General features: G+C 44.3%; 1 protein-coding gene across 2 annotated transcripts in view; it reads left to right on the forward strand.

Moving 5' to 3' along the window:
* The window catches only part of TAB2 (TGF-beta activated kinase 1 (MAP3K7) binding protein 2), a 140,476-nt gene that overhangs the window by 92,844 nt on the left and 20,749 nt on the right, over window positions 1–26,883 (forward strand). Inside the window, exons 2-5 of one of the 2 annotated variants that reach the window (XM_077486686.1) lie at window positions 2,495–2,541; window positions 12,457–12,643; window positions 13,951–15,397; window positions 25,044–25,204. In XM_077486686.1, coding sequence (XP_077342812.1) covers window positions 12,542–12,643; window positions 13,951–15,397; window positions 25,044–25,204 — 1,710 coding nt within the window. In that variant the 5' untranslated portion in view covers window positions 2,495–2,541; window positions 12,457–12,541. The remainder of the gene's footprint in view (window positions 1–2,494; window positions 2,542–12,456; window positions 12,644–13,950; window positions 15,398–25,043; window positions 25,205–26,883) is intronic. The other variant, XM_077486687.1, reaches the window with a different exon arrangement.

Below are 26,883 nucleotides of genomic sequence, written 5' to 3' on the forward strand. Positions count from 1 at the left end.
TGAGAGGAAAAGGCCATTTTTCCATCAGTGGAGAGCGGCGCTGGGACAGGTCCATCCCTGCGCAGTGTGCAGAGACAGACCTGTGATCTTCCCTGCTCAGCGGAGACCGGGGACGGATCAGCACTGATCCGCCCTGTGTGAAAGGACCCTAATTTTAAAGCTTCCCATCTGTTATTCCAGCTTAATCAGCATTACAAAGTGATTTCCAGCCTTGTTCTCATCAACACTGCCACATATGTTAAGAGAATCGCTGACATGTCAGCTGGTCCTTTTGTGGCAGGGCTGAAATGCAGTGAAGATGTGTTTTTATTTTTTATTTTTTTTTGTTTGTTTTTTTTTTTTCTTCTTGCGATTAAGTTCATTTTCATTGCAATTTATCTGATCACTCTTCATAACATTCTGCAGTATATGCAAATTGCCATCATAAAAACTGAGGCAGCAGACTGAAAAATATTTGTTGCATTCTCAAAACTTTTTGGCCAGGGCTGTTCGCTCATCCACAAATGCCACAAGGACAGGACCACCAAATATAAAGCATATCACCAGCCTGAAGCAGAAAACTGGGTAGGACAAATACTATTGGCTATTTGGAGTCGCAGACAGACGTTACGAGTTAAGATCATGTTGAGAATTTTAGAATATAAAGATGGTGGGTTACAAATAAGTGAGGACAAAGGTGGATCTCTAGTACTTCTGGAAAAGTCAATAGTGTTAAGTTAGACGTGGAGTGCAGTTGGACCGGGGACATAGTCTGGGCAGCTTTAAGGTAGAGTTCCCACCATAACGTATAGTAGAGCTACACGATTAATCGTTAAAAAAAAAAACGCGATCTCGATTCACTCCCCTGACGATCTCTCCCGCTGAGACTAGGCGATTCTTTCATATAAACAAGTGGAGAGATTATCTGCTCACTCAGCTGTCAAAAGAAAGCATCCTGGGCAATCTGCCAAGTTTAGAACTTGAAACATTGTAACTAATTTACTACTTAGATCAAAGGGATAGAACTTCTTGTGTAAACAAATAATCTGGGCAATCTGCCAAGCTTTCAACCAAGTGTAAATGCAGGAAGTTTAACCACTTAAAGTCTAAATCTTTTTCTGACGCTTCTTAAGTTAAAATCAATATTCTTTGCTAGAAAATTACTTGAAACCCCCAAACATATTATATATAATAATTTTTTGCAGAGACCCTATGGAATAAAATTGCAATTGCTGCAATATTTTATGTCACACTGTGTTTGCCCAGCAGTCTTTCAAATGCAATTGTTTGGGAAAAAATACACTTCAATAAATAAAAAAAGAAACGGTAAAGTTAGCACAATTCTTTTTATTTTTTTTTGTTTTAATATGAAAGATGATGTTACGCTGCGAGTATTGTGATCTAAGCAAAACAATCGTGATTCTCATTTTAGCCAGAATCGTGCAGCTCTAACGTATTACAAAGTGGCGTTCCACACCCCCCCCCCCCCAAAAATCACGACTGTGCCTAAAAATAAAAAAAAATTGGATTTTTTTTTAAGTTGCCGCTAAATGGCTGTTGCTAGGGTGTCCCTCGTATTCTGCTTCTTCTCGTATTCTGCTTCTTTCAGTGCCTGGGCTCTTGACGTCACTTCCTCTCGGTACGGGAAGGGCTGAGCTCTGCCCCCTCCCTTTTGTGAATCATCTGGGACACGTGTCCCAGATGATCGCGCGCCTGATCACGGCGCACAGCGCCGCTCGCGCATGCACAGTGGGTGCCCGGCTGTGAAGCCACAGCCGTCCACTCAGTTACAGTGCAGGTGCCACCGAATGGAGGGGCAGACTGGCGGCACTTCGATCCCCCTCATCGCTGGACCCTGGGCCAGGTAAGTGTCTGTCTGATTAGTAAAAGTCAGCAGCTGCAGTATTTGTAGCTGCTGACTTTTTAATTAATTTTTTTTAAATGGGAACCCCGCTTTAAGCTTGAGGAAAATACAAACCCTACTAGGCTTAAAATGGTAAAAAAAAAATAGTGGAATGTTACTTTTTTTTTTTTTCTCTTTCATTTCACCATTTCCTCATTTCCTTTCTCAAACTGATTTCCAAATGGTAGGTTGGTATAAAAGTTGGGCGGTGTTGGACCTTTCTGATAGGTGGTAATTGTAGATGCAGATTATGTAGGCTTCTCTGTGGCTTCCAAACTTGTGCAAAGTCTTTGAAGCTGCTGGTGAAAAAGTGTGATGGAAGTAATATGAAAACCTATATAGTTGCTGCTTTCCCAGTGCAACATTTTACATAATTTGCACGCCCCATAAAATTACACACACATCTAATAAACAAACCATATAATAAAATATCTGTGATATTTGAACGTGGTGTCATTTACCTTCTGTTTCCTCTTTGTTCATTTTTAAATTTTAATGCTGTTCTTTGTTTAAATTCACTGCAGTATTTCACTTTTGTAGCTAGTTTTGTAGTATTGTTCTGTCTCTATTCATTTGGTAATATTAATACAATTTCTCTTTTGTCTTCCACAGAGAATGCGGTGAGGGTACAGTTCTGAAAGTCTGTAAGGGCACTTGAGGTAACTTCTGTAACCTAAATATTGTTGGTGTGAAATGCTCATTTGTTATGTGTTTGGCTTCATTCCCAAACTACTTGTACTACTCATAAAACTACCCGTACGATGCAGAGGTTGTTTAAGTGATGTCTGCTCTTCTGGCATGTAAGCGCAGTTATATATTTCCGTTCCAGTGCTTTTCTGATTTTAGTTTTGTGTTTTTTCCCTGTCAGCTGTGATTATAAATAGCTAATAAAACATCACTTATTTTTATTATTTAAAAGGTGTATGTACAGTATATATTTATGTGTATATATTTGCAGCCTACAATAAACTTTGTAAGTGAAGTGCTTTGTTGGCACCCATGCCAGAACTGAATTGAATAGTCATTGAAAAAAAAAACGAATTATTGCTTATTTGCTATAAAACATTGAAACTATAATATTTTACCCCTCCCCTTTTTGATCCTTTACATTGTTTCACAGGTTTATTTACTTTATTTTTTAGTATATAAAATATTTCTTTTATAGAGCATTTCCATTCATTTGTGTGTTGAACATATTAAAGGAAAAGTGTGTGGGGGTTTTTTTTTTTTTTTTTTTTAAAGGTTCTTACCTAGGTGGATGTAACATCGGACTGATGCTGCATCTCTCCCCCCACTGCCACTTCACTGAGAACCGAGTCACTGAACACCGCTCGGCTCTCACCTCCCCGAACGGAGAGCCGCTGACTGTTGGTCAGCATCTCTCCTGCTCTGCTCCTCCATGCTCATTGGAGAGCTGAGCTGTGGAGGGGTGGGAAGCGGCCGTCTCAGAGGCTCGCTGAGAGGCAAAGTCTGCCGTCAGTCCAGGCAGCTGGCAGAAATTGAAAACATGACACTTTTATCTGAGATATATTTTTAAAACTTAAGTCTAGGTATTTTTTAAATCCGCACAAGGGGCAGTACTTGAATACCATCTAAATGTCCCTTGTGCTGGTGCCAACTGGTCTAGTGGAAATCTGAAGTCCCCTTACAGGCACCACCCCTCCCTCCTCCATACTTTACCATCTCGTCCATCTTTTCATGCTGCAGAAGTTAATATGAGCACTAGACCTGTTATAGGCACTTATCAAGAATGCTGACTATGCCTATCCTTTTCTGCTCCCTTCCTCCATTCATAGAAGCTGTACTGAAGATTCCATGAATGAGAAGTAATCTATAAATGGAGGACTGATGAATGCATGAAGCATCTGCTTCCTCTACTCACGGGGAGCCTTTTCATTCTTGGAAGCTGTACAGCTTCTATGAATTAGAGTGGGGCAAAATGGTTGAGCATATTCAGCACTTCTGAGAGGTCCCGTGCTCGTATTAACCCCCACAGCATCAGAAGATTATGACTGCAGTGTTATGGGGAAGGCAGGGGACTTGGATTTCAACTAGGACAGCTGGCTCCAACACATGGTTAATTTCTTATTAACTGTAAGTACCACCTCTTGTGCTGATTTTATTCGTTTTTTTCAAAAATGTTTTACGTACGCTTTGATTTATTTTCCATCCCAAATATTCTAAATACAGTATATAATTCATATATGCAATATGTAACTCTGCATTTTAGTCCAGTTGTATATTTTGTTGGGACCTGTGGTTCCATAGCTGCTGCGTTCCTCCCCCCCCCAAATTATTGGTTTGGCATTGCAGCCTGTGTTGGCCATGGCCCTGGTGTCCCCTGTGCTTACTGAGGGGGACGAACTGAGGACAGGACAAGGCCTTATAGTGATGTATCCCTGGATGCACCCTGTTTTCTCTCCAAGATCTCCTTCTTGGCAGCGGTGCTTTGCTTATTTATTTGGCTTAAGTGTTGGTCTGCTGACGTGCCATCTAAACAGGCCCTGGCAGATTTTCCCTTTAGAGGTGGACATCTCTTCCGTGCTATCTTGGATGACATCATTAAGAACCTTACTGGCAGAAAGGGGTACTTTCCTCCCCTAGGCCTAGAAGGGAAACAAACTGGGAAGTTTGCTCGGTCCATCCTTCTCTGCACACAAGAGACTTTTTTGTTCTCCTGGTTGCTTGGACAAGGGCTCCAAGCCCTTCAAGGTCCCCATGGATGGTGCCAAGCCCTCTCAGCCTCACAGTACCCCGAAGCCCGAGGACAAGTCCTCCTCTGCATGAAGGCTTAAAATGGGTTGGGGGTTAGCTTTCTCAATTTGCAGGCCATTATGCTCCCTCCTCTTCAACTGTATCCACAAGTTGATTGTGTCCGGCTACAAAATAAGATTCCTTCCGCCCAGTGTTCGCCTTTCCCTTTTTACTAAAAACACACAGCAGAATACATATTGGACTAAATATATGAAGAAATTAAAAAGTATTTTCTTACATCAGTGCACACAGAGCCGTAGTAATTACTACATGGGTTATATATCAGACTGACAGGTGCCAGACACTGGCACACCCCTTAAGGGTGTGTACTTCCCCCCATATAACCCCTCCCATTACTGGGAGGAGTCAGTTTTTTTTTACCAGTGTCTAAGGTGTTGGGCACGAGTAAAGATGTGCTGAGCTCCATGGGCAGTAATCCCTGATGAGAGCCAGCCATGGTGACTGGATCCCTTCTGATGTCTTTGTAATGGGCTAAATGAATGGTACCCGGGCCTCGTAATCTGAAGAAACAAGGTTTTGCTTGCGAATGCTTCTCTTTGAGAGCTGGGCCCTGGGATCCAGTACTTTTTGGTAGTAAGGCCATAAGGTTTTACTGGCAGGGTGCTGTCGCAGGTCCAGGATTGTGGGATAACCTGAGTTCCCTGGTTCCTGAAGGTGTCCTTTAAGGTCTCGGAGCCTACCGTGAAGGGTGAAGATTGGGTTTTTATCTCTGATAAAACCCTGCTGCGAGGATAAGGTAAGGGAGATTTTCTGTGGAATTTCTCCTTCTATGTATTGTGTTGTCATGTCTGTGTCACCACTGGGGGCTGTATTGAGCACTCACTATCCTGACACTGGAAACAGCAGAAGCCTTTACTCTCCTCTCCTTCAGCCAGCACAGACCTTCTGTTAAGAAAAGGGGGGTCTGAGCTCTTCCTGTGCCCCCCAGATAGGCGTTTTTCTTTCATATGCCAGACCATCTGCCTTGGTTTATTTATTTTGAGAGAGCGGTGGATTTACCGCCCGCCATGCTGCAGGACGCCGCTCGCGTGTGAAAATCGGCTCCTTTTTAAAAAGGAAGAAGGGGGCGTGGCTAATGGCGTCAGACGCCGGCAACACATCCGGGAAGTGTTTGAAGCACTGTGAAGGAAGCTGCTGCCTGTCGGTAGAGGGACGGAGCAGAGAGGTTAGCTGGATCAGGTTTGGTGACGCAGGCCCTTTGACAACATTGTACTTTAAAAGCTAGGATTAATAGCAGTTGGTACTGTCTCTGCTTTGTGCTGTAAGCTATGAGTGGCAAAGGGACCAGGGACACTCCTTTAAGGGTTCTAAGGGGTCAGTGGTATACAACAAACTAAAAAACCCTTTCCAAAAGAATGTCATCCTCCCCTGAGAGGGATATGGCTAGTCAGATTGAGCTGTCAAGGGTAGAACACTTCAGTCCCTGTATATATCCAAAGACTTGCAGGTAGGTTAATTGGCTTCTGTCCAAAATTGGCCCTCAGGTCTAAAACCAGAGTCTGATCTCAGCCGTAAATATCTGAAATCTCTAGGTTGGATTCTCAACCTAGGAAGATTCTCCTTTAAAACCATCAAGAAGATTATGGTACTTGGGGGCTGGTTATAGATGCCATACAGAAGAAGGTATTCTTACTCCAGATCAGAATCGGTTCCATTGTAGGATTAATTCAACTTATCAAAACAAAGGAAAATTCCTTCATTCGGCTGTGTAGGAGATTTTTAGGGGAAATGGTGGCCTCCTTACAAAGAGGCGAATAATGTTCTAGCTTTGGCAAAACACAACATCCCTTGCCTATCTGCAATTTTAATTTTTCAGGCGAACTACTTCAGGCGCCAACAATTCTTTCCGGGAGAATAATCTTTTCACCCCGACTTTTTCCTAGCAATATGTTAGATGGGGTATTCTGGACATGGACCTATTCGCGTCCAGATTCATCAACAAGGTCGATAACTTTGTCGAACGAGGGGTCCGCTAGCAGGCAGAGCAGATGCATTAGTCTTCCCATGGGATCAGTTTTCACTGATCTATGCATCGCCTCCAGTTCTACCTGTTCTGCGCCTTCTCTGCAGGATTTAGCAGGAACAAAAGGAGGTGATTCTGAGGGCCCCTGTGGGTCCCAGAAGATCTTAATTTATCGAGATCATAAAGATGGCGGTAGGAGTCCTTTTGGACTCTGCCATTATAGCCAGACCTTCGAGCACAAGGTCCGGTATTTCATCCTACCTTACAGACAAAAATTTAACAGGTTTGACTGTTGAATCATACTCTATAAAAAAAAAAAAATCGTGGGTGATCTCCTTCGGTAGTGTCTACTTTGACTAATGCCAGGAAGCCAGCTTCCAGAATGGCTTACATTAGAGTCTGGAAGGCATACGTTTCTTGGTGTGGATCCCCAGGAAGTATGTCAATAGGCAGGATTCCTGATTTCCTGCATATGGGATCTGAAATGAAGCTGACCTTGACTTCTTCTATCAAGAGCCAGATCCCGGCCTTATTCAGGGGGTGACACGGTTTATTCCCCCTATCAAGGCACCTCCTTAAATCCTTAGGATTTAAAATTGGTTGCTGAATCAGCCGTTTGAACCTTATGAGAAATTCCCTTGGTTCTTTTGACAAGAAAGATGATACTCTCTTCTGGTTGCCATTTCTTCTAAGACTTTCGGAACTAGCGGCTCTATCTTGTAAGAGCCATTTTTCACCATACTAAAGGTGGTAACAGGTTTTCATTTAAACCAAGATATTCTTCCTTCTTTCCTCCCAGAGCCTTAATCTGGGGAAGAGAAGGCACTACATTCTCTTGATGTAGTAATATCGATCAGAGTCTATCTAAGGGTGACCGCTCAGGTTCGCAAAACACGGGTTTTGTTTGTACTGCCAGAGGGTCAAAGATGTGGACAGGCAGCATCAAGGTCCATTATTTTCCAAATGGATTTGTCAAGTGATTGTGTTCAAGCTTAATCTGAGAAGGAAGAATTTTCTTCTTTAAGCTGAAGAGCACACTCATCCAGGGCTTCTTGGATGGTGCATCATGAGGCCTCTATGGCTCAGATCTGTAAGACCGTGGCTTGGTCTTCGATTCATAAGTTTATCAGATTTTATCAAATCTTATCAAATCTATATTAACCACTTTCAGACCGGACCATTTTGCTGGTAAATGACCAGAGGTCTTTTTACACTTTGGCACTGCGCTGCTTTAACTGGTAATTGCGCGGTCATGCAATGTTGTACCCAAACAAAATTTGCGTCCTTTTCTTCCCACAAATAGAGCTTTCTTTTGATGGTATTTGATTGCCTCTGCGATTTTTATTTTTTGCGATATAAACGTAAAAAGACCGCAAATTTTGAAAAAAAATGATATTTTCTACTTTTTGTTATTAGAAAAATCCAATAAACTCAATTTTAGTCATACATTTAGGACAAAATGTATTCAGCCACATGTCTTTGGTAAAAAAAAAAGTCAATAATTGTATATTTATTGGTTTGCGCAAAAGTTGTCACATCTACAAACTAAGGTACGTTTTCTGGAATTTACGCAGCTTTTAGTTTACGACTGCCTATCTCATTTCTTGAGGTGCTAAAATGACAGGGCAGTACAAAACCCCCCCAAATGACCCCATTTTGGAAAGTAGACCCCCTAAGGAAATTGATAAGAGGCATGTTGAGCCCATTGAATATTTTATTTTTTTGCCTCAAGCGATTGAATAATGACAAAAAAAAAAATTTTTTTTTTTTTTTTTACACAAAGTTGTCACTAAATGATATATTGCTCACACATGCTATGGGCGTATGTGAAATGACACCCCAAAATAAATTCTGCTGCTTCTCCTGAGTACGGGGATACCACATATGTGGGACTTTTTGGGAGCCTAGCCGCGTACAGGGCCCCGAAAACCAAGCACCGCCTTCAGGCTTTCTAAGGGCGTCAATTTTTGATTTCACGCCTCACTACCTATTACAGTTTTGAAGGCCATAAAATGCCAAGATGGCACAAAACCCCCACAAATGACCCCATTTTAGAAAGTAGACACCCCAAGCTATTTGCTGAGAGGCATGTTGAGTCCATGGAATATTTTATATTTTGCCACAAGTTGCGGGAAAATTACAAACTTTTTTTTTTTTTTTTTTTTTTCACAAAGTTGTCACTAAATGATATATTGCTCATGCATGCCATGGGCATATGTGAAATGACACCCCAAAATAAATTCTGCTGCTTCTCCTGAGTACGGGGATACCACATATGTGGGACTTTTTGGGAGCCTAGCCGCGTACGGGGCCCCGAAAACCAAGCACCGCCTTCAGGCTTTCTAAGGGCGTAATTTTTTGAGTTCACTTCTCACTACCTATTACAGTTTTGAAGGCCATAAAATGCCAAGATGGCACAAAACCCCCACAAATGACCCCATTTTAGAAAGTAGACACCCCAAGCTATTTGCTGAGAGGCATGTTGAGTCCATGGAATATTTTATATTTTGCCACAAGTTGCGGGAAAATTACAAACTTTTTTTTTTTTTCACAAAGTTGTCACTAAATGATATATTGCTCACGCATGCCATGGGCATATGTGAAATGACACCCCAAAATAAATTCTGCTGCTTCTCCTGAGTACGGGGATACCACATATGTGGGACTTTTTGGGAGCCTAGCCGCGTACGGGGCCCCAAAAACCAAGCACCGCCTTCAGGCTTTCTAAGGGCGTTACAGTTTTGAAGGCCATAAAATGCCAAGATGGCACAAACCCCCCCCCCCCAAATGACCCCATTTTAGAAAGTAGACACCCCTAAATTTAGGGGTACACTAGTGAGACTAGGTAATAAATGGCGGGTGCCCTGAAACTATAAAAAAATAACTAACCAACCAGCGTCACCTGTAACAGTTATATGGTGATCACTGGTGAAAGGGTTAACTAGGGGGCAATCAGGGGGCTTTATGCGGTAGTATATGGGGGTCCCTGGCGCTATAAAAAGCTGCGGCGAACCTAAATACCTACCTGCCTAACTAGCGTCACCTGTGACACTAATACAGCGATCAGAAAAACGATCGCTTATTAGGCTGGGTTCACACTGGAGCGATGCGGGAACGCCACGAATGCGCGGCGGGTTCCCGCATCGCATGCCTCCCGGCGGCAGTTCACACTGCCCTATGCGAACTGCTGGGAGTGTCAGTGAAATGTTAATGACACCCCCAGATCAGTTCGCATATCGCAGTGCGATCTGCAAACTTGGATCGCATGGTGTGAACACCCATGCGATCCGATTCTGCTGCGGACCAAAAAAAGGGTCCCGTGCGAGTTTGCGGCGGGTGCGACACGAATTCAGCCATACTATCTGTATAGCTGAACTCGAATCGCACAGAGATCGGATGTGATTTGCACTGCAGTGCGGTGCGAATCACATCCGTTCTCATAAACCGCTGCAATGTGAACCCAGCCTTAGTGACACTGGCGACGGGGGGTGATCACGGGGTTAAACCTTTATTGGGGGGGTTAGGGGGGTACCTTAGAACTAAAGGGGGCTAACCCTAACTGCCCTAACAGTTATTAGTCACAAATGACACCTGCCGGGTGATCAGGGGGTTAAACCTTTATTAGGTAATAAATGGCGGGTGCCCTGAAACTATAAAAAAATAACTAACCAACCAGCGTCACCTGTAACAGTTATATGGTGATCACTGGTGAAAGGGTTAACTAGGGGGCAATCAGGGGGCTTTATGCGGTAGTATATGGGGGTCCCTAGCGCTATAAAAAGCTGCGGCGAACCTAAATACCTACCTGCCTAACTAGCGTCACCTGTGACACTAATACGGCGATCAGAAAAATGATCGCTTATTAGGCTGGGTTCACACTGGAGCGATGCGGAAACGCCGCGAATCCGCGGCGGGTTCCCGCATCGCATGCCTCCCGGCGGCAGTTCACACTGCCCTATGCGAACTGCTGGGAGTGTCAGTGAAATGTTACTGACACCCCCAGATCAGTTCGCATATCGCAGTGCGATCTGCAAACTCGGATCGCATGGTGTGAACACCCATGCGATCCGATTCTGCTGCGGGCCAAAAAAAGGGTCCCGTGCGAATTTGCGGCGGGTGCGGCGGGTGTGGCGGGTGCGGCGGGTGCGGCGGGTGCGGCGAATGGCTGAACTCGAATCGCACAGAGATCGGATGTGATTTGCACTGCAGTGCGGTGCGAATCACATTCGTTCTCATAAACCGCTGCAATGTGAACCCAGCCTTAGTGACACTGGCGACGGGGGGTGATCACGGGGTTAAACCTTTATTGGGGGGGTTAGGGGGGTACATTAGAACTAAAGGGGGCTAACCCTAACTGCCCTAACAGTTATTACAGTCACAAATGACACCAATGCAAAAAAAAAAAAAAAAAAAAAAAAAATGACATTGGTGTCACTGTGACTGGGGGGCAGGGGTAATTGGGGGGGTGATCGGGGGGTAAAGGGGGGGTGTGAGTGTGCCTGGCATGTTCTACTGTGTGTGGGATGTGTTGGTGCAACTCACTGATCCGCTCTCCTCCGTGTCGGAACGAAAAATACCGACACGGAGGAGAGAATACATCACTTCCTCTCCTGTGTTTACATTACAGGAGAGGAAGTGATGTCACCGGGGATTTCCATTCGTCGGGAGCGATCGCGAGGGGGTGGCCATGAATGAATGGCCGTCCCCTCGTCCGGGATCGCTCCCGAACGAAAACCGACCGCCGCAGGCACCGGGCGGGGGCCCGATCGGGCCCCCGACCCGCGGGAGGCAAAGGACGTACATATATGTGCTTATGCCTGCCCGTGCCATTCTGATGACGTACATCGGCGTGAGGCGGTCGGCAAGTGGTTAAAGGTCACGAGGATATTGCCTTTGGGCACAGCATATACTGCAGGCTGCAGTATGAGTCCTCTGGCCTCCTGTTTTTTTGTTCTGTCTCCCCCCTCCCTTAGTTGCCATTGCTATGGGACATCCCATGTAGTAAATACTACGGCTCTGTGCCCCCTGATGTAAGAAAATATGATTTTTAAAACAGCTTGCCTGTAAAATCATTTTCTTTGATGTACATCAGGGGACACAGAGGTCCCTCCCTTCTTCTTATACACTTATATTGCTTGGCTACAAAACAGAGGACTCCCAGTAATGGGAGGCGTTATATTGGGGAAGTTCACGCCTTAAGGGGCGTGCCAGTGTCTAGCACCTGTCGGTCCGATATATAACCCATGTAGTAATTACTACGGCTTTGTGTCCCCTGATGTACATCAAAGAAAATGATTGATTTTACAGGTAAGCTGTTTTAAAAATCCTATTTTTATTGGATATGTTTTATAGCGGAAAGTAAAAAAAATAGCGTTTTTTTCTTTCAACTTTGTCGTTTTTTTGGTTATAGTGCAACAAATAAACGCAGTGGTTTTCAAATAGCATCAAAAAGCTCTATTTTTGGAGGGAAAAATGACATACATTTTTATTTAGGTACAGAATTGCAATTGTCTGTTAAAATAAGCAAAAAGTGACTTGGCCATCAAGGGGTAAATATTCTGGAGAACAAGTGGTGAATTTTACTAAAGTTGTTGCTCAAAAGGTATTCTAAGGACTTGCTTACCTTATACAAAATAGTACCAGTTTTCACAACTAAGGGGCCTGTGGCTTGCGTTTTTCAGTGCATTTTAATGGTCAAATGCCCAAAATGTTGAATTTATTCCTTGCATGTGTTTTGTTGTCTTCTTCTTTTTTTTTTTTTTTTTTTTTTTTTTTTTTCTTTTATACATTTTCATCTGCTTAATGTGCAGTTTTTTGTTTTGTTTTGTTTTTTCAGCAGAGCATGCTTTCAACAATGAGATGAGGTTGGGCTCAACCTAGAACTGTCCGATTAAGAACAGTTCTGCACAGGCAATATACGAATGGCCCAAGGAAGCTCTCAAGTTGACTTTCAGGTTTTAAATGACCTGCGACAGAAATTCCCAGAGGTGCCTGAAGTAGTTGTTTCACGGTGCATGCTACAGGTTAGTGTTTCAAGCTTGCTGGTTTCAGGATATTGCACAACTTAATCTGTATGATAGGACATGTGTTGGTCAGTTTATATACAGTTGTGCTCAAAAGTGTTTTTTTTTTTTTTTGTTTTTTTTTTAGGATAGTGATCATTTAAAGACCTTTTTAGCACATAGTTGTTTGGCTCATTTTCGAATTGTATTGAAAACCTAGAACGCCCAAATGGCCCTGATCAAACTGTTAAATACCCTGGAATGTTTGGCCTAGGTACAGACACACAAGGTGACACGTGTAGCTTAAAATGCCAATTAAAGGTTAAATTGAAATTTGTTTCTGTGCATAGTCAATGAGTTATTAGCTCTCACGTGCATGCACCGAGCAGGCTAGATACTGAGCTATGGGGAGCAGAAAAGAACTGTCAAGAGATGTGTAATAAGGTAATGAAACGTTATAAATGTGGAAACGTATATGATACTTTCTGGCAATTTAGCCATGTGGAAACTTTTGATCAGGGCCATTTGGATGATTTCTGTTTTAAAAAGGAGCAGAGCAACTATGTGATCATGCCTTCATATGATCGTTATCCTTAAATTAAAAAAAAAAAAAAGTTTTTGGCATGATCAGTCAAGTTTTCATGATCAGTGCCAAAATGTTTGCAATTTCTACCAGGGTGTCCAAACTTTTGAGCACAACTGTACTTGCAAAAACAGCAATGGAGTTTGTAAAAAAAAATGGCTACTGCTCTGCATTGTTAATGATGACCAGCTGCACTGTAAAAAAAAAATAAAAAAAAAATCCATGGACTTACTTGATAGTGTGTACATGAGAGACCATTTTCAGTTTTTTTTTTTTTTCCTCATTATTGATTAGTAGTGCAGATTGATTCAAAGCAGGAATCATGCCTCCAAATTTGGCCTGCTTCTGATGACAAATTATTCCAGTATAGTATATAAATCTGACATTTATTAATACTTGTTAATTTTTTTTTTACTCGCCCAAATTCTAACTAATCCCAAGATTTGGGGAAACCTGAAATACGGGTTAAGTTACAGATAATACAAATTTTCATTCAAATATCCAGATAAGGCAGATCCATCCAAAACCTGAGCGGGTTTTAAAGAACAAAATGCACCAATGAAAATTATTCTGAGCATCTACTTTGTTTCTCAGCAAATGATCCTATTTAGAATATGAAATGAACAGTAAAATAATTTTAATTGGTTTGCGTGTGTGTGTTTTATTTTTTTTATAACCTTTTAGCTTTCATATTTTTTTTCCCCCACACTTTTTAAATCGGTTTTTGTCTTTTTTTATTTTGTAGAACAATAATAATTTGGATGCTTGTTGTGCAGTCCTTTCTCAAGAAAGCACAAAATACTTATATGGTGAAGGTGACGTGTCCCTCGCAGATGAAACTGGCATTGTTGGTCTAAGAAATCACATGACATCCCTCAATTTGGATTTACAGTCTCAGTACCATGAAGTCAGGGATGGAAGTAGAATGAATGGAAGCAGTAGAACTTTGACTCACAGTATAAGTGATGGCCATCTTCAAGAAGGGCAGTCCAACAATGAACTGTATCAGCACGAGCCACAGACTGCCCCTGCCAATGTGCCTTCCAATTTTAATGTTTTTGGGGTTCCCAATAACCCTTCAAACCCTGGCCATCAGTTTGGACTCCATTTAGGCAGCAAAAGTTCATCTGGCTTACAAACTCCCAGATTTAACCCCATCATGGTTACCTTGGCTCCAAATATTCAATCTACTCGAAATACTCCTACATCTTTGCATATACATGGCGGGCCACCACCTGTGCTTAATAGCCCACACGGAAATTCTATCTATATTAGACCTTATTTCACGTCTCAAAGTGGCACAACACGACAAACACCCCAGCAACCTGGTTGGATGTCTCAGATTCCCACACAACAGCAGGTTTTTCATCCCTCACAACCAAATCCCTGGACAACGCTTCCTTCTTCATATACGCAGTCACATACCTCAGCACAATCTAATCAGCACGGTCACCAGACTTCTCATGTGTATATGCCTATTAGTTCACCCACAACTCCACAAGCACCTGTGCTTCATTCATCAGCAGGTGGCTCTCAACCCTCCACCCAGTACAACATTCAAAATATCTCAACTGGGCCCAGGAAAAATCAAATTGAAATTAAACTTGAACCTCCACAAAGAAGCAATCCAAATATGCTGCGTTCCCAAAGTTCTCGAAGTTCCACTAATCCCTCTACTTTGAACACCCCAACAAGGAACCAGCCCACTGTTTACATTGCAAGCCCTCCAAGCACAGACGAGATGATTAGCCGGAACCAACCAAAAGTCTACATTTCAGCTCCTGGAGGAGATGACCAGGTTGTTAGGAATCAGCCTACCCTCTTCATTTCAACAAATCCAGGTGCTGCAAGTGCAGCAAGGAATGTCTCGGGACAAGTAAGCATGGGGCCTGCTTTCATTCACCACCATCCACCAAAAAGCCGAGCTCATGGAAATAACAGCTCGGCTTCTTCTCCGCGCGTTGTAGTGACTCAGCCTAATACAAAATATACTTTTAAGATAACAGTCTCCCCGAACAAACCACCTGCAGTTTCCCCTGGTGTTGTATCGCCAACGTTTGAGCACACAAATCTTCTTCCATTTGCAGAATCAGAAGGCATCCATCATTTAACAGACCCTGTTGTAGGACATGATCGAATAAGCGATGCAAGGAAACTAAGTGTGGGGTCAGATGATGCAGCATATACACAAGGTAAATAAAAACTCACTTTTTTAAATTGATGCTGCTTTATGCATTTTATATGACCAGATCTCTGTAAGCTATGCCAAAAAGGCAAGCAGAGGGCAAATGAGAATATTCATCGGTATTACTATAAGCTCACTGCAGCTGATCTTGTTCCACTTGTAACCAAAAAAGTGTAGCGCAACAATTTTTTTTATATAGAGATATAGATATCTTGTATAAATGGTTAAAAAATTATATATAGAGTCCTGTGTTCACAAATTATCTAGTCCAGGTTCCATATATAAGGAATACCCTGTGTCTTCACCACCAGGTGAAAAAAAACCTGCTCACCTCAATATTATCAAAACATGATGGTTAATATTATCCCACCACTGATACTCCTTGGGGATCACCGCCTCAACTTTCCACGATCAGAAAATCCTGCCAGAAAGGGCAACTGCCCCGTTTGTTTTTTTTACTTCCAGTGGATCCACTATACCGGGGATATGCAATTAGCAGACCTCCAGCTGTTGCAGAACTACAAGTCCCATGAGGCATAGCAAGACTCTGACAGCCACAAGCATGACACCCAGAGGCAGAGCATGATGGGACTTGTAGTTTTGCAACAGCTGGAGGGCCGCTAATTTCATATTCCTGCACTATACCTTGGGCCAATCTATTACAAAAATTAGGGGCCTTCTTATATACATCTCTTGGAATAATACTCAGCTCACAGTGGGCCTTTACCATGTGATCAGCTGTGTCCAATGACAGCAGATCACAGGATGTAAATACAAGCCGGTTATCAATTTGTCTTTCCCCACGCTGACAGTGTGAGGAGAGAATAGAGCCGATAACCGGCTTGTGTTAAAATGACTTCAGCACTGATAATCGGGGCACTGATTATCCGTGTCCTGACTATCAGTGTAGTCACAGCAGTGCTGCGTATCAATGCCATCTATCGGTGCAGCCTCATCAGCACATATCGGTGAAGGCCAAAAATTACCCGTTTGCAAAATTTTATAACAAACTTTGAAAAATGTAGCAAATGAGATATCTCTGCGCCAGCCAATTAGATACAAAGAGTGGAAAGCTGCTGCATGCACTGAAAGAGGTTAAGCCAACCCAGAAAAATCTCTATATGTAATAGTGCTGCGCAATATAGAGGGGAAATCTAAAGAAGGGGAAGAAAAAGGGGGGGGGGTTATTGGGGCAAGATGGTGAGAGAAAAGGGGGAAAACCGAATGGGGAGAAGAAATGGGAGGGAAGAATTCCCAGAGTAGAAAAATAGGGGGAAGGGGATAGGTCAAGACAATTAAAGATAAAATGTGACGACGTACTACTAAACACTCCTTCAATTACAACATAAACAGGGAGTGTAAATTTTATATATATATATATATATAATATTCATGCAAGATTATATCAAATTGAAATCAAAACAAAAAAATATAATATAAATGATTACCATGTGCAGTGCATAACTTGTGGTAATCCAACAATAAGAATAAAGTGGCAAGACTTATCCGTGCAAACTATATATAAATTTCACAAGCAATATATTAAGAAAATGAATTATCTGTGCAGTCCATATAGATAAATGTGCAAACACTGCAAATGCAAAAAACCAAAAGATCCAGAGGTAAAGTGCCAGTGCTCTATCAGTCATGCGGACACAAGGGTGAAAAATTCCTTTCCTTCACTCCGTTCAGTGGGTGGATAGGTGTCCCCTTACCTTACTGCTGTAAGATTACAGCGTGGACATAGAATCGAAAAGGGTCTCTGTGTCCCCAAACGGGATGTCCCCAGGGTGGATATACCTCACAAGAGTGTAAAAAGGATGCTTGATAGTGTAATATTTAAACACAAGATCGTTTATTCAATAACATAACTACAGGGTACTCGCATTTAAAAGCAAATCAATCAGCAGTAAATAGAACGAGCGGCGAGCTCGTACGTCACTTCCGGTATCTCTCTTTCTGACGCGTGTTTGTCACAGTCACGTGACTTCGTCAGGGAATAGTCCCGTTCATTATTTTTTAAAAATAAGCATTTCCAATCCCATTTATTTTAGCGTGCACAATATATTACCCAATTTTTCAGTAAAATGTTAGATTGAGTTGCACCAAGTAAATAACAATCTAATCCTTTAACCACTTGCCGCCCACCCTATAGGCAATTGACGGTGGCAAAGTGGTTGCATAATCCTGATCGGACGTCATATGACGTGATCAGGATTATGAGCCGCTGCGCGCCCCCGGGGGCGCGCATCGCGGCGATCGTTGTTGCGGGGTGCCAGTCTGACACCCGGCAACTACGATCTCGGTAAAGAGTCTCCGACTGGAGCTTCCTCACCAGGAGCAGTGTCTGAAATATCAATAACACTTAGAAAAAAACAGCCACAACCCGAAACGCTGAATGGAAACTCCTATTGAAGGGAAGAAATTAGTTTGCAAGTCATTGGGAACAATCTCTGGTAGTGCCAATGTGGTTGAAATCACAAGCAAGTTTATTAAAACAGTGATGTGGATTGATAAGAACCAACAAGCAAAGCTCTCCTTGCACATATGGAATGCTAACCAGCATGGGTGACACTGTTAAGCCGCGTACACAAGATCAAACAATCCGGTGGAAAAGTCCGGCGGACTCAAGTCCGCCGGAGCCCACACACGGACGGATGTCCGGCGGACTAAAGATATTTTTTTTACCCAAAAGTCCGGCGGACTAAGTAGTTTTGCACATAAATATGTCCGCTGTACTCGCATTTCGGCGGACAATAGGGCCATGTATGTGCTAGTCCAGCGGACAATACGGCCGTGTATGTGCTAATCTGCTGTACTTTTGAAATTAACGGACTTTTCCCGCCTGGAGAAAAGTCTGCTCATTTTGAGCGCGGCTCCAGGTAGCCGGGACCAGTGAAGGAGACGTCACTGGCCCCGTCACCTGATATGGACTTAAAGGGGAATGCCTACGCCGAAAAAAGGCGTGGGGGTCCCCCTCTAGGTCAATATCAGACCCTTATGCAAGCACGCAACCCGGTCGGGCAGGAAAGGGGGTGGGGACGAGCGAGCGCCCCCCCCCCCCTGTTGATGAGGACAAGGGCCTCTTCCCGACAACCCTGGCCGTTTGTTGTCGGGGTCTGCAGGGCGGTGGCTTATCGGAATCCCGGCCCCCCACCTTATGTGAATGAGTATGGGGTACAATGTACCCCTACCCATTCACCTGTGAAAAAAATGTAAAAAAAACACAACACACAAGCGTTAAAATAGTTTATTGCACAGCTCCGGGGGTCTTCTCGCCGGACTCCTCCGCTATCTTCTGCTAGCTCTTTTACTAGCGGAGGAGCCCGGCTTTCTTCTTCGCCACCACCCGGGGGTCTTCTTCCGACTTCGGGGGTCTTGTCCCCCTCTTCGGTTCTTCTTGCCGGGCCACCGCGCCGCCTTCTAGCGCTTTTACAAGCGGTGGCCTAGTCTTCTCTCGCCACTGTCTTCTGGCCTTCTGTTCTCTTCTCTTCTTGAGATGTTGCCTCGTCGCTGTCTCTGGCCACAATGACAGGCACGCAGCATGCGCCGACTTGTATAGGGACATCGCCCGATGTCCCCGTCCATTATGATGTCACAGTCCCAGAGGATGCTGGGACTGTGACATCATAATAGACGGGGACATCATCCGGCGATGTCCCTATATAAGTTTCCGCGTGCCTGTCGTGGCCAGAGACAGCGACGAGGCAACAGCTCAAGAGAAGAAGAGAACAGAAGTCAGGGAGACAGCGGCGACAGAAGACCGGGCCTCCACTAGTAAAAGAGCTAGCAGAAGATAGCGGAGGAGTCCGGCGAGAAGACCCCCCCCAAGACGGAAGAAGACCCCCCCGGAGCTGTGCAATAAACTATTTTAACCCTTGTGTGTTGTTTTTTTTTTTTTTACATTTGTTTTTTCACAGGTGAATGGGTAGGGGTACATTGTACCCTATACTCGTTCACATAGGGTGGGGGGCAGGGATCCCCCTTAGTAAAGGGGGCTCATGGATTCCGATAAGCCCGCAGACCACGACAACCAACGGCCAGGGTTGTCGGGAAGAGGCCCTTGTCGTCATCAACATGGGGACAAGGCGGTTTTGGTGTGGGGGGGCCGAGCGGCCCCCCCTTCCCCAAAGCACCCCCCCATGTTGAGGGCACGCAGCCTGGTACGGCTTAAGAAGGGGGGCGCTTGCTCGTTCCCACCCCTTTCCTGGCCGGCCGGGTAGCGTGCTCAGATAAGGGACTGATATGGACTTGGAGGGGGACCCCCACGCTGTTTTTTTTGGCATAGGCATTCCTTTTTAAGTCCATACCAGGTGACGGGGCCAGCGACGCCTCCTTTGCTGGTCCCGGCTACCTGGAGCCACGCTCAAAATGAACAGACTTTTTTGTGTGTGTGTGGGCGAGTCCGTTCATTTCAAAAGTATGGCGAACTAAGTCCGCCGGACCTAGTCCGCCACAAAAGTACCGTTTGTGGGCAGGTAGTTCGTTTGGAAAGTCCGGCGGTTTGTCCGCCGGATAGTCTGATACGTGTGTATGCGGCATTACAGTACCTTAGCATGAGATATGAACCAGCTGTATAGAGCGGTGCTGCGGTGGTCAACTGGGCTCCTCATGTGCAGAGCAAGCTCCACTGAGAAAGGGACAGCCAATGGAGATTAAATAGGGGCTTGCCACAGGGGATATCAAGTTTTTAAAGGAAAAATAGTTATATAAATTTTGTTAACTGAGACTGTGCTGTGGTTTAATCTCCATTGGCGGTCTTAATCGCATGACTTTGACGAAGGGCCACGGCCCCAAACACCTTGTCAGGATGGCACACCACCTCTACTTTCTCTCCTTTTAGTTTAAGCTTCATCTACACTCCCGTGCACCAAACCTCATTTTGGATCTATGTTTGTCCGAACGGATGACGTCATGCTCAGGTGCTTCCACCTGCCGGTCCATGTAGAGGTGCACACAGCTGCCGGTCAGCTCTTCTCCCCCTAGCGGCTTTTCCGCTGCCTACCACTGGTGCTCACAGCCCGACGTCTGCTCCATCCACCCGGCTCTGCACTCGTCTTCTCTCCTTTCACAGTGGCATTCTGCACATGAGGAGCCCAGTTGACCAGCACCGCTCTATACAGCTGGTTCATATCTCGTAGCTTGCCATGGTACTGTCAGTGTCATCCATGCTGGTTAGTATTCCATCTGTGTGAGGAGAGCTTTTGCTTTTTGGTTCTTATCAATCCACATCATTGTTTTAATAAATTTTGCTTGTGCTTTAAACAACATTGGCACTACCAGAGATCGTTTTGTGGGACTTAGTAACAAATTGCTTCCCTTCAACGGGAGTTTCAAATTCAGCACTGGTTGTGGCTGTTTTTTTTTTTTTCTGTTTGAACAGAGCAGTGACGGTCGCTCACCTGCTCTCTACTCTCCCCCACTGCAGCGCTCACCAGAGCGCTGAGCTGAGGAGGGGAGAAAGTGGCTATCTCGGGCTCCCAGAAGCGCAGCTGAGAGACTAAGCTAGCTGCCAATCCAGGCATCAGGTTGGATCTGGACTGTCAAGTCAGGATCTTTCTCAAGTCTGAACCAGCTGTGAGTGATGTCGGCTGATAGTGGGCTTTAGCCCACTGTGGACTGAAAGCGGGTCACAAGTGCAGTATGGGCTATACTCATGTGATCCACTGGTACCAAATTAATCTTCGGATCTGTTCCTCTACCGTCCTCCAGCTACTCGGTCACCTCTGGCCACTTGAAACTGATCACCACTAATTTTGTGATTACTTGAGGCTTTACCTGGCATATTGGGCCTAGTTGCTTACATTCCGCGCAACAGGTCACACAGAAAATAATCCTGCTGCTACAGGTGTTCTCAACCCATACTTCCCTTATAGCTATGGGGGCATTTTCCCAGTATCCCCAGATGGAACACCTGTAATCTGAAACCTAGGACCCCTCCTCCTTTAGAAGGTCTTACTCTTGGAAGTTTATTTCAACTTTGTTGGGCAGTGCCAAGGCCTCCCCCATATCAACTAGAGACTTCATGGTTACATAGTGAGGTTTATATATGACACAAGTCCTATCAAAAAAATAGAAAACCTCCATATACATAAGCCTATACCCAGAGTTAATCCAGAGGCAAGCAAAACCAGGTTCACTATAGGGATCTATTTTATATTATTTATATATGGTGATCGTATGGGTCCAGAAGCTGAAGATCTTCTAATGCATAAAGGTGCAGCATGTTTGAATAGTTGTTGGCATCTGATAGAATAGAAAGATTGGTTTACAGGCTGTAGCAAGTGAAAGGCTAGTGATCGAGGTTAGCTGGATTGGAGAACTTTGAATTTGGCTACTGGAAGAGGTAAATGGAGCTTGCTTAGATAAAAAGCATTGTCACAACTGTGACAGGGAAGAAACATGCAGTAAATCTAGTTTGCATACTTGTTTTGCAGCTAGAAATGAAATCCTTAACGCATTTCAGGGGAAGAAGCTGCAAGGAGCATGTCTCTTCACAAGAGGGAGTCTAGCTCATAGACCAAGCCAAGTTTCGTGTAAACTTGACATTGATCCTGTGCGTTGTGCGGTATGATCAATGTTTCTTTGGACATAAAATTAAATAGTTTAACATTTTGCTGGGGTGGTGAAACTAATTTGTCTATATCTTAATGTGAAAGAGCACTTCTCCTTTTAACCACTTTCAGACCGGACCATTTTGCTGGTAAATGACCAGAGGTCTTTTTACAATTTGGCACTGCGCTGCTTTAACTGGTAATTGCGCGGTCATGCAATGTTGTACCCAAACAAAATTTGCGTCCTTTTATTCCCACAAATAGAGCTTTCTTTTGATGGTATTTGATTGCCTCTGCGATTTTTATTTTTTGCGATATAAACGTAAAAAGACCGCAAATTTTGAAAAAAAATGATATTTTCTACTTTTTGTTATTAGAAAAATCCAATAAACTCAATTTTAGTCATACATTTAGGCCAAAATGTATTCAGCCACATGTCTTTGGTAAAAAAAAAAGTCAATAATTGTATATTTATTGGTTTGCGCAAAAGTTGTCACATCTACAAACCTAAGGTACGTTTTCTGGAATTTACGCAGCTTTTAGTTTACGACTGCCTATCTCATTTCTTGAGGTGCTAAAATGGCAGGGCAGTACAAAACCCCCCCAAATGACCCCATTTTGGGAAGTAGACCCCCTAAGGAAATTGATAAGTGGCATGTTGAGCCCATTGAATATTTTATTTTTTTGCCTCAAGCGATTGAATAATGACAAAAAAAAAAATTATTATTTTTTTTTTTACACAAAGTTGTCACTAAATGATATATTGCTCACGCATGCCATGGGCATATGTGAAATGACACCCCAAAATAAATTCTGCTGCTTCTCCTGAGTACGGAGATACCACATATGTGGGACTTTTTGGGAGCCTAGCCGCGTATGGGGCCCCGAAAACCAAGCACCGCCTTCAGGCTTTCTAAGGGCGTAAATTTTTGATTTCACTTCTCACTACCTATTACAGTTTTGAAAGCCATAAAATGCCAGGATGGCACAAAACCCCCACAAATGACCCCATTTTAGAAAGTAGACACCCCAAGCTATTTGCTGAGAGGCATGTTGAGTCCATGGAATATTTTATATTTTGCCACAAGTTGCGGAAAAATTACAAACTTTAATTATTTTTTATTTTTCACAAAGTTGTCACTAAATGATATATTGCTCACACATGCTATGGGCATATGTGAAATGACACCCCAAAATAAATTCTGCTGCTTCTCCTGAGTACGGGGATACCACATGTGTGGGATTTTTTGGGAGCCTAGCCGTGTACGGGGCCCCCGAAAACCAAGAACCGCCTTCAGGTTTTCGAAGGGCGTAAATATTTGACTTCACTCCTCACTACCTATTACAGTTTTGAAGGCCATAAAATGCCAAGATGGCACAAAACCCCCACAAATGACCCCATTTTAGAAAGTAGACACCCCAAGCTATGTGCTGAGAGGCATGTTGAGTCCATGGAATATTTTATATTTTGCCACAAGTTGCGGGAAAATTACAAACTTTTTTTTTTTTTTTTTCACAAAGTTGTCACTAAATGATATATTGCTCACGCATGCCATGGGCATATGTGAAATGACACCCCAAAATAAATTCTGCTGCTTCTCCTGAGTACGGGTATACCACATATGTGGGACTTTTTGGGAGCCTAGCCGCGTACGGGGCCCCGAAAACCAAGCACCGCCTTCAGGCTTTCTAAGGGCGTTACAGTTTTGAAGGCCATAAAATGCCAAGATGGCACAAACCCCCCCCAAATTACCCCATTTTGGAAAGTAGACACCCCTAAATTTAGGGGTACACTAGTGAGACTAGGTAATAAATGGCGGGTGCCCTGAAACTATAAAAAAATAACTAACCAACCAGCGTCACCTGTAACAGTTATATGGTGATCACTGGTGAAAGGGTTAACTAGGGGGCAATCAGGGGGCTTTATGCGGTAGTATATGGGGGTCCCTGGCGCTATAAAAAGCTGCGGCGAACCTAAATACCTACCTGCCTAACTAGCGTCACCTGTGACACTAATACAGCGATCAGAAAAACGATCGCTTATTAGGCTGGGTTCACACTGGAGTGATGCGGGAACGCCACGAATCCGCGGCGGGTTCCCGCATCGCATGCCTCCCGGCGGCAGTTCACACTGCCCTATGCGAACTGCTGGGAGTGTCAGTGAAATGTTAATGACACCCCCAGATCAGTTCGCATATCGCAGTGCGATCTGCAAACTCGGATCGCATGGTGTGAACACCCATGCGATCCGATTCTGCTGCGGACCAAAAAAGGGTCCCGTGCGAATTTGCGGCGGGTGTGGCGGGTGCGGCGAATGGCTGAACTCGAATCGCACAGAGATCGGATGTGATTTGCACTGCAGTGCGGTGCGAATCACATTCGTACTCATAAACCGCTGTAATGTGAACCCAGCCTTAGTGACACTGGCGACGGGGGTGATCACGGGGTTAAACCTTTATTGGGGGGTTAGGGGGGTACATTAGAACTAAAGGGGGCTAACCCTAACTGCCCTAACAGTTATTACAGTCACAAATGACACCAATGCAAAAAAAAATAAAAAATGACATTGGTGTCACTGTGACTGGGGGGCAGGGGTAATTGGGGGGGTGATCGGGGGGGATGTGAGTGTGCCTGGCATGTTCTACTGTGTAGTGTCGTGTTGGTGCAACTCACCGATCCTCTCTCCTCGGTGTCGGAATGAAAAATACCGACACGGAGGAGAGATTACATCACTTCCTCTCCTGTGTTTACATTACAGGAGAGGAAGTGATGTCACGGAGCATTTTCATTCGTCGGGAGCGATCGCGAGGGGGTGGCCATGAATGAATGGCCGTCCCCTCGTCCGCGATCGCTCCCGAACGAATACCGACCGCCGCGGGCACCGGGCGGGGGCCCGATCGGGCCCCCGACCCGCGGGAAGGCAGGGACGTACATGTACGCCAATATGCCTGCCCGTGCCATTCTGTCGATGTACATCGTCGTGCGGCGGTCGGCAAGTGGTTAAGGTAAATTTATAAAATGACATTTATTTAAATGTCAGTTGCAGAATACTGTTGTTTTAAAGATGGGTAACAATCAAGTCTCCTTTTCCTTTTGCAGCTCTACTGGTACATCAGAAGGCAAGAATGGAGCGACTTCATCGAGAACTTGAAGTGCAAAAGAAAAAGCTGGATAAACTTAAAACTGAGGTCAATGAAATGGAAAACAATCTCACTCGGAGACGCCTTAATAGATCGAATTCCCTTTCCCAAGTGCCATCCGTAAGTTTTTCCTGTCATTGCATTACTTGGTGATCCACAGAGCCTTGTATGTGCACTTTGTGGAATAGTAGTCACGGAAGTGTTCCATGAAAAGGGACAGTTTAGTCATTTGCAATTCTAAATCTGCCTTTATTGGGGAGCCAAATATAATTGCCTTTTCCCACACATGCACGTCCATTGTTCAGTATATGCAACATGATCTACCCTTTACTTTGTGTGGGGCTGTGTAGCATATCCTCAGCCTTACCAATAGACAATTGTGTTAGCATCCTTTTTTTTCCCTGTGTGGTCATCTCATTTAGACCTTTTGTGTACCCTTGCTGAGTTATTCTGTGGGTCAGATGTCACCCAGAAGTCTGAGAGTTGCTGGTCAGTGAACTACCTAAGCTCACGTCTCCCATCTTAATGTGCAGTTAGTGAGGTCAGGCAGCTAACCGGTAACGAATGTAACCCTGTTACACCACTTGTGCCTACAGGTAATCCTATAATAAGGCTTGCGTGTAGGTACTGGTAATATCTCCTAAACCGTGCAGGTTTAGGTGATATTTACCATATAGGCTTACGCTGTCATTGGCACATGCGCACTGAAGAAAGGGCAGAATCGCGTCCTTTGTAAGGGGCTCGTGCCGTGACCAGCAGCTCCTGTGAGCATGCGCAGGAGTGACCTAATGCGACTCCAGACAGTCACAGAGCCACGGCCCCAGAAGAAAGAGGGGTAAAGATGGATCTGGCCACCAACAGGGACATCGCTGGCTTTGTTTTCAGGTTAGTGCTACATAATGGGCTAGTTTGCGATGCATACTAGCCCATTGTGCTTTTACTATGCAGGGTAAAAGAGGACGTAAAATACATCAGGGTTTACATCCTCTTTAAGGCCTGCACACTTCATATAAAGTGTGCTTCTTGGATGAAGTGAATTTGTGACAGTATATCCATGGCAAGGTTGCTTCAAATAAAAAAGTGCCACAAGAGCGTGCTTTGGATCAAATACACAAGAGGACGATGGAGTGCTACACTATTTGGGTCCAGAATATAATATTTCCTTATATCGCATAGCCCCTTGTATTTTGGAGGCTTCTATATGCACCCTTCATTCATAACCTAAAACATTCTTCTTTGTGGGAGTCTATTCAAAATTGTCCAGAAAAGTGGATGTAAAATTACACAAGGCCCTTTTTTAACCACTTGGTTCCCACACTACGTCTATTGACGTCATGGGGTTTCGGTGGTTATATCTAAATGATGCCTGAGGCCACAGACATCATTCAGATATTGCCGTTTTCAGCCGGCGATTCCCTACACCATAAGAATGATCATAGCGACTGTTCCACCGCTTGATCGTTCTTACAGGCAGCGGGAGGGGACACCCCTCCCGCCGCCCTCCGGTGCTTCTACCGACTCACCGTTTCCATCGGTGAGTCGGTCACAGGATCTGCCGGCCCCAGCAAGTAATCGTAGAGATTTCCGGCGGACTAGATTGTCCCCGGAGTCTCTATGATCGTTCGGAGGCCGGGCGCGATGTTATGACGTCACGCCCGGCCTCGGTATTCAGATTAACGGCGCCGATCTGGCTAGGAAGTCATGATCGTTTTTTTTTTTTTTTTTTTTTTTTTTTTTTTTTTTTTCTTCCCAGCCTAGAGGTGAGATATGGGGTCTTATTGACCCCATATTTCACTGTA

Source organism: Lithobates pipiens, unplaced genomic scaffold, assembly GCF_037356315.1.
Source record: "Lithobates pipiens isolate NorthernLeopardFrog02 unplaced genomic scaffold, aLitPip1_a1.2 Scaffold_18, whole genome shotgun sequence".
NCBI lineage: Eukaryota > Metazoa > Chordata > Amphibia > Anura > Ranidae > Lithobates > Lithobates pipiens.